Source organism: Laccaria bicolor, genomic scaffold (assembly GCF_000143565.1).
Source record: "Laccaria bicolor S238N-H82 LACBIscaffold_76 genomic scaffold, whole genome shotgun sequence".
In the NCBI taxonomy this organism is placed as follows: domain Eukaryota; kingdom Fungi; phylum Basidiomycota; class Agaricomycetes; order Agaricales; family Hydnangiaceae; genus Laccaria; species Laccaria bicolor.
Genome location: NW_001889947.1, coordinates 87,783 through 102,355, shown reverse-complemented (window position 1 = coordinate 102,355; position 14,573 = coordinate 87,783). Strand labels below are relative to the sequence as shown.

General features: G+C 47.3%; 2 protein-coding genes across 2 annotated transcripts; both read left to right on the top strand.

Moving 5' to 3' along the window:
• Window positions 1–721: 721 nt before the first annotated feature.
• On the top strand, window positions 722–2,952 carry LACBIDRAFT_316645 (uncharacterized protein). The gene is made up of 9 exons (XM_001889968.1): window positions 722–813; window positions 867–942; window positions 993–1,054; window positions 1,102–1,272; window positions 1,327–1,499; window positions 1,549–1,649; window positions 1,717–2,235; window positions 2,288–2,720; window positions 2,775–2,952. The coding sequence occupies exons 6-7, from the start codon at window positions 1,591–1,593 to the stop codon at window positions 1,991–1,993; spliced, it is 336 nt and encodes a 111-aa protein (XP_001890003.1). The 5' UTR covers window positions 722–813; window positions 867–942; window positions 993–1,054; window positions 1,102–1,272; window positions 1,327–1,499; window positions 1,549–1,590; the 3' UTR covers window positions 1,994–2,235; window positions 2,288–2,720; window positions 2,775–2,952.
• A 7,960-nt stretch (window positions 2,953–10,912) lies between these two features.
• On the top strand, window positions 10,913–12,481 carry LACBIDRAFT_241557 (uncharacterized protein; the record flags this gene model as incomplete). The annotated part of the gene is made up of 7 exons (XM_001889967.1): window positions 10,913–11,086; window positions 11,146–11,320; window positions 11,379–11,452; window positions 11,514–11,783; window positions 11,889–12,098; window positions 12,191–12,342; window positions 12,379–12,481. 7 exons carry the CDS (start codon window positions 10,913–10,915, stop codon window positions 12,479–12,481), a joined length of 1,158 nt encoding a protein of 385 aa, XP_001890002.1.
• Window positions 12,482–14,573: the final 2,092 nt, after the last annotated feature.

Here is a 14,573-nt window from a genome sequence, read left to right as displayed (position 1 = left end):
CTTCTGGTCCGAGAGATTTTTGGGTAGGGGGAGTTTAGTTCAAAGAGATAAAGGACCTCTATGAGCCTGTGGCTTTGTAGACAGCGACGTGGATGCAGAGCGGGGTGGCCGCAAGTGTGTGGAAATTTCGATCTTGCGCCCTTTACGGTGAGTTGTTTCTTGCGCTTCGCCCCTTTTCTGAAGCTGACTGTTCTTGCCGTTAGGGACATCGTGGCGTTCGCCACCATCTGATTTCTTGACTACTGGGTGGGACATATCCTTCCCTCACAAAAGTTGGCCCTCGGTTCAAATGGCAAGTGTGAAAGTGGTGTCCTGTAAGGTCTTACGGTTTTACGGAAACTTCTTGATCTAGTTATGAATCGAAAAGTGAAGTTGCGCGTCATCGAGGCCGCCAGCAATGCACTCTTCGGTGTCATCTTCTCCAGAGTGACAATGTTTGTGGGCCCAGCCTCAGGTTCAAAACCGAGCACCCTTTCCTGTATTCCAAGACACATTGGGAATAGTAGGTTTCTACCCAGTGTGGAATCGATACTATACGCGAAGGAAGCAAACTTTCCCTTCCCATAAGCCGTGGCTGCAACTTGTTACGTGTTAGGCACTGCCAGCCTGGCGCTCATACAAACTAGCATCTTCACTCTGTACGCACTGCTTGTGAGTTCTTCTCAAGCTTTTTACCTCGTACGAAGCTAATCATTTTAGATATAAACTCTCAGTCTCACACACTCTCTGATAATCAGTCGCGACAAAATTTCACCCCAGAAGGGATGTACAACTCGACGCCCATGATCGGCTCAGATTGCGGAATCGTCGTATGTAAGGGCCTACGCCCTTTTGAAGTGTTTCACCAAAATGACGTGTCCAATAAGAGGGGGCAAACTCGTTCATTTCATTGCCGTCATAGATCGTACTTTTACAAGCAGGACATCGACGTTTTAAGTCGGGGTGGGTCTGTTATATCTTTTCTCACTTGTCTGTATGCTTACCAACAACAGACTCAAGATTACCATGACGGTCACGACGCCCAATGGTCCGGACAGTTCGACGTGCTGAGATGGTAAGCCCTCATCGACGGGAGCTCTTCGTATCTGATCTATCAATCAGTTACTTTTCAGGCTGCCAGAAAAGCGCTACTCACTGTTCAAGACGGACGGACTGACCGACCCAATTTCAATCAAGTGTTTCTCACCGCCAGCTTCAAATTCAGTGGCCAGATATACGGAGACGAGCAGTGCTGTTTAGCGCGGAACGGAAGAAGCTGGTCTGTGCGGCTAGGTGGGTCGAGTGTGATGTAGGAACTATGTATCCTCATCTTGGCTTTTCTATCAGGGCAACGGGAAACATAAATTGGAACGTCGATTCTGGTGCAACCACCCCACCAGCTACAAACCCCTGTCTGAGACTGGTTGGAAGGACTTCACCAGCCATGACGTCGGCAAACTGGAACAACAAAACCTTTGCATTAAGGACTTGAATTGGATTGAAGAGTTGGAATCGCGGTGGTACGTTGTCTATGTCTATGTCGCATTTCCCTAAACCCCTCCTGCACAGATCGGCCCTACAATTGCTGCCACTCTGATTGACAGGACGGTCATGTTTGATCATCTACAGCCTTTTCCGCTCAAATTCAACTTGCAAAATCATTGTGAACGGTACTCATTCTCGTTTGTGACTAAGTATCTTTGTCGTAACTAATGTAATTACTGAATTCTATTCTAGAACGAAGGCAAAGGACAACCCGATTGAATACTCATTGCAACGTCTCGCCGAACAGAACTACTCCGACTCCTTAGAACCGAGGAATAGCAGCTGCCAGCCCTGTCCGGATTCACCTCCGTTCGAGTTTGGATCGCAGGGGTATTCCCAGTGCGGCGTCCCAGAGACAGGTGCTTCGAACGTGTGGAAATTGAGTTATGAAGCAAAGCGTCATTTGCTGCTCACCGTCGCTCTTCAGCGGTGCAAACGCTCTTTGGCTGTGGATACATTGAATGCTTGAAACGAGCCAGGGCAAAGTCGTTAATCGTACACTAACAAAGTCTCGTTGAGGGCTTGCCCGCCCAAGTGGTAGCAACCCCATCTAAGAGGAACTGGGGAAAAAGGTAAGCATAAATCCAGTTCTTGGGGTTGTGCGGCGTAGTTCTGATATTTCTCTGTGGCTAGCTTGCTGTTGGGCGATAGAACGACGCGCTACCCCTGACGGCAATGAAGAAAACGGCGAACATAGTTTCATAGGGCAGCGTGAGTTGTGTCATTCGATGCGGATCCACATTGCTTACAGGCTTTCATGTAGCCTTCTTTCCTGATGGTGGGGAGCATACTCAAGATCGAAGGTACGCCTTCAAGCCACCAGTGGAGTGGAAACCTACACGGACGTCGCGGTTCACGGACAAATGCGTAGGGGGTGTGAGAAGGGAAAATGGGGGAGAACAGTGATCTTGGCTGAGACGGGGACTTCATTGGCAAAATGGGATGGCACATCACGATAGAATTGTAGCTGATGATCGTACCAAGTAGGATTTAGTCTCATACTGCTCATGTTACAGCCACTTCTTCAACCTTCCGGGTCTTCAGTCACCGTAGTTTAAGTCCTCTAGTACGTGGTCAATGAAGGAAAATGACGTCCTAGACAGAAGCCCGCTGCCGAGGAGACTTGTGTATACTAAGTGGCGAACTCATGCCACTGCTGGAGCTCGAATGGCGACTCGAAGGGGCATTCACCTGGACTGTAACAAAACTTCAGGGTAAGTTAACCTTGAGTACTTGAGATTTGTACTCACCCTCTCCCTCGCACTCCCTCGCCGCTTGGTTGATGTTCAAATCTGGCAACAAACTTGCGCGCTTTCACGATCGTCGTGGGCAGATTGAAAAGCTCAGTTGGGGAGCCAATGACGTGTGTATATATTGGAAATTGAGTCAAGGGAATCAAGTTGTACGAACGGAAGAACTTGGGAAGAACGAAAAGCGAGTCAGTGACGTCACTCGAGTGGCTGACCCAGCATAACCAAACAATACACTGCGTGGCGCTTATCTTGGTTCTTCACCACTTCCACCATCTCAGGCATCCCAGCGACAAATGTCTCTTTCCAATGTTGAATCCCAGGCCGCAGAGGATATAGAAAGACAACAGAGACGAGCACGCAGAGTTCGAAACCTCACCAACCGCTTTCGCGTCCTCATCATTGGCCGCGCCAACGCGGGGAAGACAACCATCCTCCAACGAGTTTGCAATACAACGGAACAGCCGAAAATTTTCAATCCGGAGGGTCATGAGGTATTCCATGCTCTAGACATCATCATCTATCATTATTGATGTGAAAAAGATTGACTTGTCTGAGCTCAATCCAACTGCACAGGTAATGTGGATCTACACTCCCTATTACATTTTACTGAAAGTGTGGCAGAGAGGGGAGCACGATATTGAGAATGAAATGATATTTGAGAGCAATACAGCATTTGTCTTTCATGACTCACGTGGCTTTGAAGCAGGCAGAACATCTGAGCTGGATAAAGTCAAGGAGTTTCTGCAAAAATGTTCAACCAACAACTGGCTTGAGGATCATCTGCATGTGATTTGGTGAGTGACTGAGTTGTGACATTACAGTGCATCTGAATACACCCTGTGTAGGTACTGCATCCCAATTAATGATGAAGCCAGACCATTTACAAGAGCAGAGTTAACTTTCTTTGATGAGTGTGGGACTGGTAGAGGTATGTAAACTATTGATAGTCTCTTGAATTTCACCTTTCCTTGTTGTGCACAGTTCCTGTTATTGTTGTGTTTACAAAAGCAGATATGCTTGATGCCCAAACCATCAAACACCTGGTTGATACCGGAATGGATGTGGAAGATGCTGCAAATAAAGCTCCAGAAGAGTCAGTTGCCAGGTTTGAAGAGAAATTTGGTCAGCAACTCTTCAAGAGAAGGTATCCTCCCAAAGATCATGTGTATTTTCGAGGTATAAGAAACTCATTTACTCATTGACAATAGATTAATTGCATTTGACAGATATGCAAAATCCCACAAGTGACTGCAGTGAACTGCTGAGGAAGACAGCAGCCACCTTTTCAGATGATACACTCTTACAGCTGTTTCTTACAGTGCAGCAAAATAATGTGGCTCTGTCAATTGAATATGCAATTAAAAGGTAGTTGTTTCATTTTGAATTATATGCTGGTAAATTGCTGATTATCTAGAATAACAGAGTTGTCTTTCCAGATTGGAAGTTATTCAAAGAAAAGAGAGAGTGGAGGAAGATGGTTGAGAAGATACTGAATTATTTTCCACATATGGTATGTGGACCTTACTTGACTATACAGTGGTAGAACAAAATAATATATATGAACAGGTGGTAAGCCAACATCCAGTGCGCCTCAAGTAGATGCTAATGGGATCATGCTTTTGTTATAACAGTGGGTGAGTCAGGATCTAACTGGCCCTTCCTGCTTGTTGCTGACAAGAGCATGTCTTGGGTTATAAACAGAATGTAAGTCAGGATCTGGCTGGCCCTTCCTGCTTGTTGCTGACTGCAGCATGCTCTGGGTTTTGAACAGGATGTAAGTCAGGATCTGGCTGGCCCTTCCTGCTTGTTGCTGACAAGAGCATGCTCTGGGTTTTGAACAGGATGTAAGTCAGGATCTGCCTGGCCCTTCCTGCTTGTTGCTGACTGCAGCATGCTCTGGGTTTTGAACAGGATGTAAGTCAGGATCTGGCTGGCCCTTCCTGCTTGTTGCTGACAAGAGCATGCTCTGGGTTTTGAACAGGATGTAAGTCAGGATCTGCCTGGCCCTTCCTGCTTGTTGCTGACTGCAGCATGCTCTTGGTTTTGAACAGGCTGTAAGTCAGGATCTGGCTGGCCCTGTAAGTCAGGATCTGGCTGGCCCTTCCTGCTTGTTGCTGACAAGAGCATGCTTTGGGTTTTGAACAGGCTGTAAGTCAGGATCTGGCTGGCCCTTCCTGCTTGTTGCTGACAAGAGCATGCTCTTGGTTTTGAACAGGCTGTAAGTCAGGATCTGGCTGGCTCTTCCTGCTTGTTGCTGACAAGAGCATGCTCTTGGTTTTGAACAGTATGTAAGTCAGGATCTGGCTGGCCCTTCCTGCTTGGTGCTGACAAGAGCATGCTCTTGGTTTTGAACAGGATGTAAGTCAGGATCTGGCTGGCCCTTCCTGCTTGTTGCTGACAAGAGCATGCTCTTGGTTTTGAACAGGCTGTAAGTCAGGATCTGGCTGGCCCTTCCTGCTTGTTGCTGACAAGAGCATGCTCTGGGTTTTGAACAGTATGTAAGTCAGGATCTGGCTGGCCCTTCCTGCTTGTTGCTGACAAGAGCATGCTCTGGGTTTTGAACAGGCTGTAAGTCAGGATCTGGCTGGCCCTTCCTGCTTGTTGCTGACAAGAGCATGGTCTGGGTTTTGAACAGGATGTAAGTCAGGATCTGGCTGGCCCTTCCTGCTTGTTGCTGACAAGAGCATGCTCTGGGTTTTGAACAGGATGTAAGTCAGGATCTGGCTGGCCCTTCCTGCTTGTTGCTGACAAGAGCATGGTCTGGGTTTTGAATAGGATGTAAGTCAGGATCTGGCTGGCCCTTCCTGCTTGTTGCTGACAAGAGCATGCTCTGGGTTTTGAACAGGATGTAAGTCAGGATCTGGCTGGCCTTTCCTGCTTGTTGCTGACAAGAGCATGCTCTGGGTTTTGAACAGGCTGTAAGTCAGGATTTGGCTGGCCCTTCCTGCTTGTTGCTGACAAGAGCATGCTCTTGGTTTTGAACAGTATGTAAGTCAGGATCTGGCTGGCCCTTCCTGCTTGTTGCTGACAAGAGCATGCTCTTGGTTTTGAACAGGCTGTAAGTCAGGATCTGGCTGGCCCTTCCTGCTTGTTGCTGACAAGAGCATGCTCTTGGTTTTGAACAGTATGTAAGTCAGGATCTGGCTGGCCCTTCCTGCTTGTTGCTGACAAGAGCATGCTCTTGGTTTTGAACAGGATGTAAGTCAGGATCTGGCTGGCCCTTCCTGCTTGTTGCTGACAAGAGCATGCTCTGGGTTTTCAACAGGCTGTAAGTCAGGATCTGGCTGGCCCTTCCTGCTTGTTGCTGACAAGAGCATGGTCTGGGTTTTGAACAGCATGTAAGTCAGGATCTGGCTGGCCCTTCCTGCTTGTTGCTGACCAGAGCATGCTCTGGGTTTTGAACAGCTGTAAGTCACCATCCAACTGGCCCTTCTCTACTTGTTGTTGATAAGAGGGTGGCCTGTGTTTTAATGGTATGTAAGTCAGGATCTGGCTGGCCCTTCCTGCTTGTTGCTGACCAGAGCATGCTATGGGTTTTGAACAGGATGTAAGTCACCATCCAACTGTTCTTCTCTACTTGTTGTTGATAAGAGGGTGGCCTGTGTTTTAAATAGAAGGTAGGTCTCAGCTTTCTTCTCTTTTCATCTTGCTAAGAAATGATGAGATTGTGAGTTCAGTTCTACAATTTTAGAAAAACACTTATGAAACTCCACTTGTTCAAATAGACAGTCAGTATTTTATTGTTTCTTCCAATATTTTTATAAAAACCAGTAGTATTGACTGAACCAATTACTATTTTTAGGCAAAGGATGTCCTTGATCATACAGACTGGTCCTTGGTAAACCTTCACTAGCTTCACTGTGTAAATGCTATTCATTATTCTGACCACCACATAATTCTATCCAGATTCACAATACCAAATCCTTCAAGGACATTGCCTTTCTATGTATTGGTGTGTCTACTCTCATTTATGACCACTCTATCATAACTACTATTTTACTGCTCAGTGACTGCTATCATTGCAGAGCACTCTTTTTTTCTGTGGAAACAGAAACCTTCAGATTCCCCTGCCCCCTACAAATTAGCCATGCAAAAGTTCAACTTGTCTATTGACATGGCAAAAATCAATACTGCCATTGAGGAGGCCTCTCATATGAAAACCAAGGAACAAAAGAAACAGGCTCTTGTAAAGATTGCTATGGACAATCGTCTTTGTGAGTATCAATATTCCAAGTCTTTCAAGATCTTCTCATTTATTTGATTTTAGCTTTATAAAAGTTTCAGCCCACCTTCCCAGAATTTCATAAATGCAGCACATGTCTCTAGTTACCACCCATTATGATGCACCTTTTGCCTTGTTGTTCCCAAAAAAATAGATTGTGTCATTTGAGCAAAAGAAAGTCAAGGATGGTAAGTTTTCCAAGTCCACAAGCTTTTCATGTTCTCAAGCTTCCATGGCTTAAGGGTGCCCTTGAGTTGTCTTCACAGTGTATGTGTATGGGAGTTCAAAGAGTTGTTAGAGGGGGGTGAGATGATATGATTTATGCATTCTCCAAAGTCTGTCAGAAAAACACAAAAGATACAGATACATATTCCAAATTGCAACATATTCACAAAGAAAGAGGAGCTCTAAGTACCAACAATGGTAGAAAAAAATACAGGTAAAAAAAATGACAGCTTAGCAATGAGGGAGGACTAGGGGTACCAGATAAAGTCAAAGGACAAAGGGGAGAGCGGCATCAAACTCAAAAAGACGTAGTCGAGTCAACCTCAATAGTTGGCACGATGCTCACAATAAACTTGAGGAAAACGACGAAATAAAAATCAACCCTCCTGTGCGAGCTGTTCTTCGACGACGCTGTTTTTCATCCGTTCTATGACTTTCTTCATGACACTGGTGTGTTTGCATGGATGCACGGAGGCGGCTTGGAGAGGCGGAGTGGATGAAGGGTTCGATCATTACTGTTTTATGGGCATGGTCTGCTGATGTCTTGGAAGATTTGGGAGGGGGTTAGTGGGGTGTGGTTCTGTTGTTTCATTTAGCTAGTGTAGAAAAAAGATGGGGAAAGGCGTAAAGACGAACCTCATCATAGCCGATCAGCCAAACACATAGGGTCTGGTAATACTTGTCATATGTGATCATGACATCGTAAGTGCAAACTTGAAGCAGGTTGCTCTTTGCGACTTCCACGTTAGCGCTACAAAGAAATCGGTAGCACTCCTTTGACTTTTTCAGAAAACCCAACAAACATACCTAGCATCAACCCGGCAGCAGCAGGTATAACTGAGGCTTTAGGCGCAGCAGCCGTAGCCTCATCATCCCCCTCCTCCAAATCATCTTCCTCCATATCAGGGATATCATCCAAATCAGGCGTCTCTGCCCCAACACCCTCACCCCCTCCCCCGCAATCTCACCCGTGTTCGTCGCAGAGTCCGTTCGATGCGCCTGCTGACCCGCATGCGTCTCGACCCACTCGTCGCCGTCTGCGGAGGGGGAAGAGGAATCAGCGAAGGAGAGGAGGCGCTCAGCGTCCTCGTCTGCATCTGTGTAGGCTAGGGAGTGGCGCGCCGGAGGCAGGGGACGCCACGTGTTACTAGGTATTGTTTGTCTTGTGGGAGGAAGTCGCGGGATTTGGATGCGTCTCCTTTTTCCCTGTTTACAAGTCACTCAATCTTCGCGTAGAAAGGAGGAGGAAGGAAGGAAATGGAGAAGGAATGCGCTTACCATGTCCATACGGGGAACTTGTACACCAAAAAGGCACCTGCAGCGACGAACTCCTCTGTTGTTCATTTCACGGTGAGCAAAAAGGAACGTGATAGACGATCGTGAAATGTACCGGGTGTAATACGACCGTGTTCTTTGAATTTGCTCTCTTTGAGAACCTAATAGATGGGTTTGATGGTGAGATGATGCCCAGATCGCGGATAATAAGGCTCACTGGGCTTAGGTACTCGTGCACAGCAAACAGGCTGGACTGGATGATATTATGGTTAGGATGGTGGAGGCGAACGACGCGGTTATGGACTTGGAGGTTGATAACCCCAATGGATTCGATTTCATCACGAGGATCCAGTACTCAGTGTCAAGTGACGCTCCATTTATCCGACTATTGTGTTGGCCGAAGCAGTGGGTAATTCCATCGTCTGAAACTGTTGCATCGTTCAGAGTTGGTTCAGAGTAGTGTTTGAAAGTTAGGTTAGTTAACCGGAAAATAACCGGAAAATAACCGGACCTAACCGCAACACTAACCTAACTGCGGTTAGGGTTAGTTGATTTTGAAAATGGAATAACCGGTTATTTTGCGGTTAACTAACTGTTATATAACCGGTTATGACCGGTTATAACCAGCCCTATTATACACCTTCAAAACGCACTTGAGAACGTCGAAAACACTTAAAATTTGACTAAGTTACGGTCAAATCTCTAAAATATCACTCAAATGTGTAGACTTTCAAGGATAATTGCATAAATATGTCAATTCTTCACCGATTTTAGCGTTCTTGGGCTCGTTTTAAAGCTAGAATAAGCAGAAATAATATCTATCAAGATACATATGAGCATATTTGCCTTGTTATAACCAATTCTTTATTTTTCGGTCCTAACCGGTTAGTAACTGCAAATAACCGACCGTAACCGGTTAGTTGCGGTCCGGTTAGGTTATTTTAGGTTTCGGGACAAAGGCTAACCGGTCTCGGTCTCGGTTAGAGCCCCTGGGCACCCAATAACCAGACCTAACCGGACTTTCAAACACTAGTTCAGAGTGAGTTTTCGCTCCTCAAACCTCTGCTGACCAATCAAGCTTCAAGGACCCTTCACGCTTCACCATCATGCATCTCGTTGAACAGCTCCCTGACCCACAAATCACCCCAGATTAGACGTACCTTCACTCTGTAGTCATTGCTTGTGAGTTCTTCTCGAGCTTTTCACCTCATACGAAGCTAATCATTCTAGTAGAAATAAAGAGAACTGTCCCTGCACCTCAACTCTCAGTCTCTCAGTCGCGATGAATCTTCACCCCAAAAGGGATGTGCATCAGATTGCGGGTTCGTCATATGGAAGGGCCTACGCCCTTTTGTAGCAATTCACCGAAATGACGTGTCCAACAAGAGGGGGAGAACTCGTGCATCTCATCGCCGTCACAGATCCTACTTTCACAAGCAGGACATCGACGTTTCAAGTCGAGGTGAGTGTATTATATCGCTCTCACTTGTCTGTATGCTTACTAGAACAACAGACTGAAGATTACGACGATGGTCACGACACCCAATGGTTCGGACAGTTCAACTTGCAGAGGTCTCATCGACAGGAGCTCCTCATATCTGACTTATCAATCAGGCTACCAGAAAAGCGCTCCTCGCTGTTCAAGACTGACTGACCGACCCAATTTTGCCCGACGGTTTCCCATCGCCAGCTTCAAATCCAGTGCTCAGAAGTACGTAGACGTGCGGTGCTGCTTAGCGCAGAATGGAAAAAGCTGGTCTGTGCGATTAGGTGGGTTGAGTGTGATGTACGAACTATGCATACTTACCTTGCTTTTCTAGTATGCCTGTTCTTCGAGTTTTGCCAGCGGCGGAGGCGCATGGGAATTTGCTGCTGCAACGGCCCATTGTGCAAATAGGCCACCATTTGCCATCAAGAGGCTGGCTTTGGATTAGCCTGAAAATGACGATGACCTCCCGACCTGTAGAAGCCACAGGAGAAAATGCCTTGGCGTCGATGGTGTCCAACCTCCAGGAGCTGGAAGGGGCAGGGAGAGCCGCTGCTCTCAATCTAGGCTCATGCAGAGCAGCTACGAGGGGGCGGCAATGAACTCTTTCAGCAACCACATCATGTGCAACATGTCGTCACAGCTTCGAAGGCACCAAAGAACAGTGGTGTTTTTGGACACCAATCACCATCACCATCCCAAATTCCAACAATCCAAGGAACCCGGCGTCTTACATCCTCATCTGACGTCCTCCAAGCCAATTCTATCATAACGATTTTATGTGCAGGTATAATACTAGTCTCCCCGCCGGTATACGTTGTCTTACCAGTCAATTCATCCCCCAACTCTGTATTGACTCTCGCTCCACGGTCCCCTTTAAATTTGATTATGCAAAATGAGCAGCAAGCTCAAAGCCCACTTTGAACAATGTGGATCCCTATCCTCGCTGCTGCCCTGGCTGGGTTGGCTGTTGCCTGGCCCACGACGACAATCCTGACCACCACCACCACAGCACTCAACTTCCAACCTTCCGGTGGTCTCGGAACCAACTCTACACCTCCGTTCTATCATCCCCTGAGCGATTTTGATTTCCAGTCCCTCGTATGTCTGGCTTGCTCATCTCATGTCTCTTCCATCCTTATTGACATTCGACGACACAGAACCTGGCATTAAACCAACAGCCCCTTGAACTCGACCTCTTCCACTTTGGCCTCGCAACGTTCACAGTTCAAGAATTCGAGGACGTACAGATCTTCGAAGCGGATAGATTCCTCATCCAGTTTCTAGCCAACCAAAAAGTGTCGCATTCTACTCTGCTCTCCAACATGATTGGAGGTAGGGTGACCTCGTCCCATAACTCTCAGTAGCAATGAGGCCTAATGTTACAATGCAGAACAAGCAGCCAATCAGTGCACTTATCAGTTCCCATTCGAAGACGTCCGCGAATTCATCAACTTCAGCCAACAGGTTTGTCCCTTCCTCCCTTTTCCTCTCTCCCCCTCTTCCCCACCGCCTCCTCCCCCTCCAGATAGCAGCAATAGGCGAATCCGGCATCCTAGGCTTCATCGAACACCTCGACTCACGCACAGCTGCCCAACTCCTTGCTCAAACACTAACAGCCTCCTCCCGCGAACAAATGATATTTCGCCAATACAAAGGCCTCTTCCCCATCCCTGTCGATTTTCAAACGGCGATTACGCAGAGCATGATGTGGACGCTGTTGGTGCCATTGATTATAAGTTGTCCAGCTGGGAATCCGGTGATTGAGTTCCAGAATTTTCCGGCATTGAATGTTGTTGTGCGTTTTCTTTTTTTCTTTTGTCCTTCATCTTTCTTCCCTTCCCCCTTCCCCCTGCCTCCCTCTCTCCTCCTCCTCCTCCCAACTCACCCATCTTCAACACAGAACAACCCCGACCCAACACTCTTTGTCAACACCTCCATCCCAGACAACACCTCCATCCCAGACAACAACACCAACCCCACCATCACGCATAACCGCTCCATTCCCCTCTCCTTCCACGGACGACAGGTCAATCTTACTTGGGATTTACCCGGTCAAGCGATAGGCCCCAATAGTAGCTTTGTTACGAATACGACTGCTGGTCCACCTCAGGTGAGGTTTGGTTCTGATTTTGGTTTTGCGTCTTCTTCCATCCATCCATCTTTGAATTATGCGGTGGGACTGACGAATGGAATGTGATATAGTTCGTAGCTTGGATATCGCAACTCAATACCACCTACACCGTCCTCGAAAACATCATCAATCAGACGGGGACGACGTTCCAGCCGAATGGCACCATTTTTGGGAATGGGTCTTCGCCTATTGTTAATGCTACTATGCACGTACCCCCCCTTTTGTGGATCGAATCTAGTGACTGATAAATGTATCAAAGGTTCATTGCGATAACGGATGAAGATATCTTCGTGACTCCGTTCAACATTTCGTTCATAAATCCGCATATTGTTGCTGGGCCTGCTGTTTATCAGGCTGGTTGAGCTCCGTTGGAGCACATATCCCTCACCATTGAGCTGTGGACGACTTAGCTTCTACGTAGCTATGGACGACATCTTTTCTTATACGGACAACATGCCCCTCTCAAGCACAACTTCCTCACTTTTCGTTTGACCTATTATCCTTTCCTTGTAGCACACGACATAGACCATTGACTTGCGACGATCTGATTATCTTATCATGTCTTTACTACGTGTACTTTTACGTGCTATTTACGAATGCCAGGACATTTGCCAGTTTGACAAGCCCTGGGGAAAGTGATCAAAGTGCGCAACAATTGTACATGTTTTTGCGTCTCTTGCTTCTCAACAACATGCTCCCGTCAAGGCTCTTCAAAAACTTGGGCATCCTACCACCACTACGCAGCCTCATAGTTCCACACCACCCATCCATCTCTTTTCAGCTGCAACCCACAGCTTTTTCAATGGCCAGAAGACTTCCCATACCTCTCGCTCGCAGACCGTACACCACATCTCTGCCACATACAGAGCCAATATCAGAGGATGCCTCTGCCACTTCTTCTTCTTCCTCACCCTCCTCCTCTTCTTCTCCATTAACAACCACCTCTTCCCAACCCCTCCCCGAAAAACTCAAACCCCGACTCTCCATGACATTCACATGTACAGTTGAGGGATGCGGCAAACGCTCAACCCACCAATTCACAAAACGCAGCTATGAGTGTGGTATTGTGTTGGTTGAATGTCCGGGGTGTAAGAATCGGTGGGTTCCTTCTTTTCTTTTGAGATTAGGGTCTGACTTGCAAGAACGTAGACATCTGATAGCGGACCACCTGGGCTGGTTCAAATTCGGCACTGAGGAGGGGAAGAATCCTACGATTGAGGATATACTCCGTTCTAAGGGGGAGAAGGTTCGGAGGGGAAGTTTGGGTGCTGGTGGGGTGGTGGAGTACTATGACTGAGTTGAGGAAGTTTTATGTTACTGTGCTGTGATGAACTACCCCACTTACATATTCTATTGGATTGGTTAACTTATAGGCTTGTATTTCGCGTTAAGCTGAATAATTCTAGTAATTTCTGGATAGGCAGGATCTAAGCTCATATGCCTAGGCATTGTCACGGGTAACCCCCGGGTACTTTTGGCCATACCCGTACCCATACCCATGAAAACCCATACCCTCAACCATGGGTAGGGGTTTCTGCGGGTAAGGGTACGGGTTTTCGTGGGTTTGGTGGGTTAGGCGGGTCTTATGACGGGTAGCTACTGTATTTTCATTCAGTATTGATCTTACTCTCAGTCACAAGTCAAACAATATCAAATTTTAGTGTATTAACACGAAGACAATTATAACTGTATTCTATTCAACTGATTATGTAGAAGCTTTAGACCTGTGCACGGCACAGCACTCGCTGGAACAGCTACAAGTAACTGACTACAAAATACATTACAGGTAAAGTGAAACACATGAGCCAACAGACATCTTGAGATGAGGAGAAAGGGCCTCATCATCGCATTGTGGTTGTGTGGCCATTGTGTTGTCATCGCATGGTTGCGGCACCGTCGTGTGTCGCCATGGTCGCATCGTGGTGTAGTCATCGCGTCGCTTGTGTTGTCGTCGCATCGCTGTGGTGTCTGTCGTCGTCGCATCACTGTGGTGTCTGTCGTCGTTGCGTCACTGTAATGTCGTCGTCGTGTTGCTGTGGTGTCGTCGTCGTGTTGCTGTGGCGTCGTCGTTGTGTCGCTGTGGTGTCGTCATGGTGTCGCTGTGGTGTCGTCGTGGTGTCGCTGTTGTTGCATGGTATGGTTGCTGCCTCGCTGACACGACGTAGCGCCTGCATCTGCATCGTTGTTGGGGTGTGCATGGTTGGAGCAGTCGTCGTTGTCCCATGGTCCCCATGTCCTCATTCGTCGTGTCTGTGTCCCGTGTCCTCAACTCCTCGTCACGTCGTCATCCCGTGTCCTTCCCGTCGCATCGTTGTCGTCCCATGTTGTCATTCCATTGTTTTCCTGTCTCAGTGAGGTGGGTTAGGATGAACGTGGGACAGAGGGTACTCACCGTGTCCTCGTAACGTCGTTGTCCCGTGTCCTGATACATATGGGGGGCTAAGATGGAATAAC

Bases quoted from the DNA above. Each gene is read 5' to 3' on its own strand.
- LACBIDRAFT_316645 (XM_001889968.1), top strand. From the start codon at position 1,591: ATGTTTGATCATCTACAGCCTTTTCCGCTCAAATTCAACTTGCAAAAT. The intron at 1,650-1,716 runs GTACTCATTCTC...ATTCTATTCTAG, and splicing joins TTGCAAAATCATTGTGAACG to AACGAAGGCAAAGGACAACC.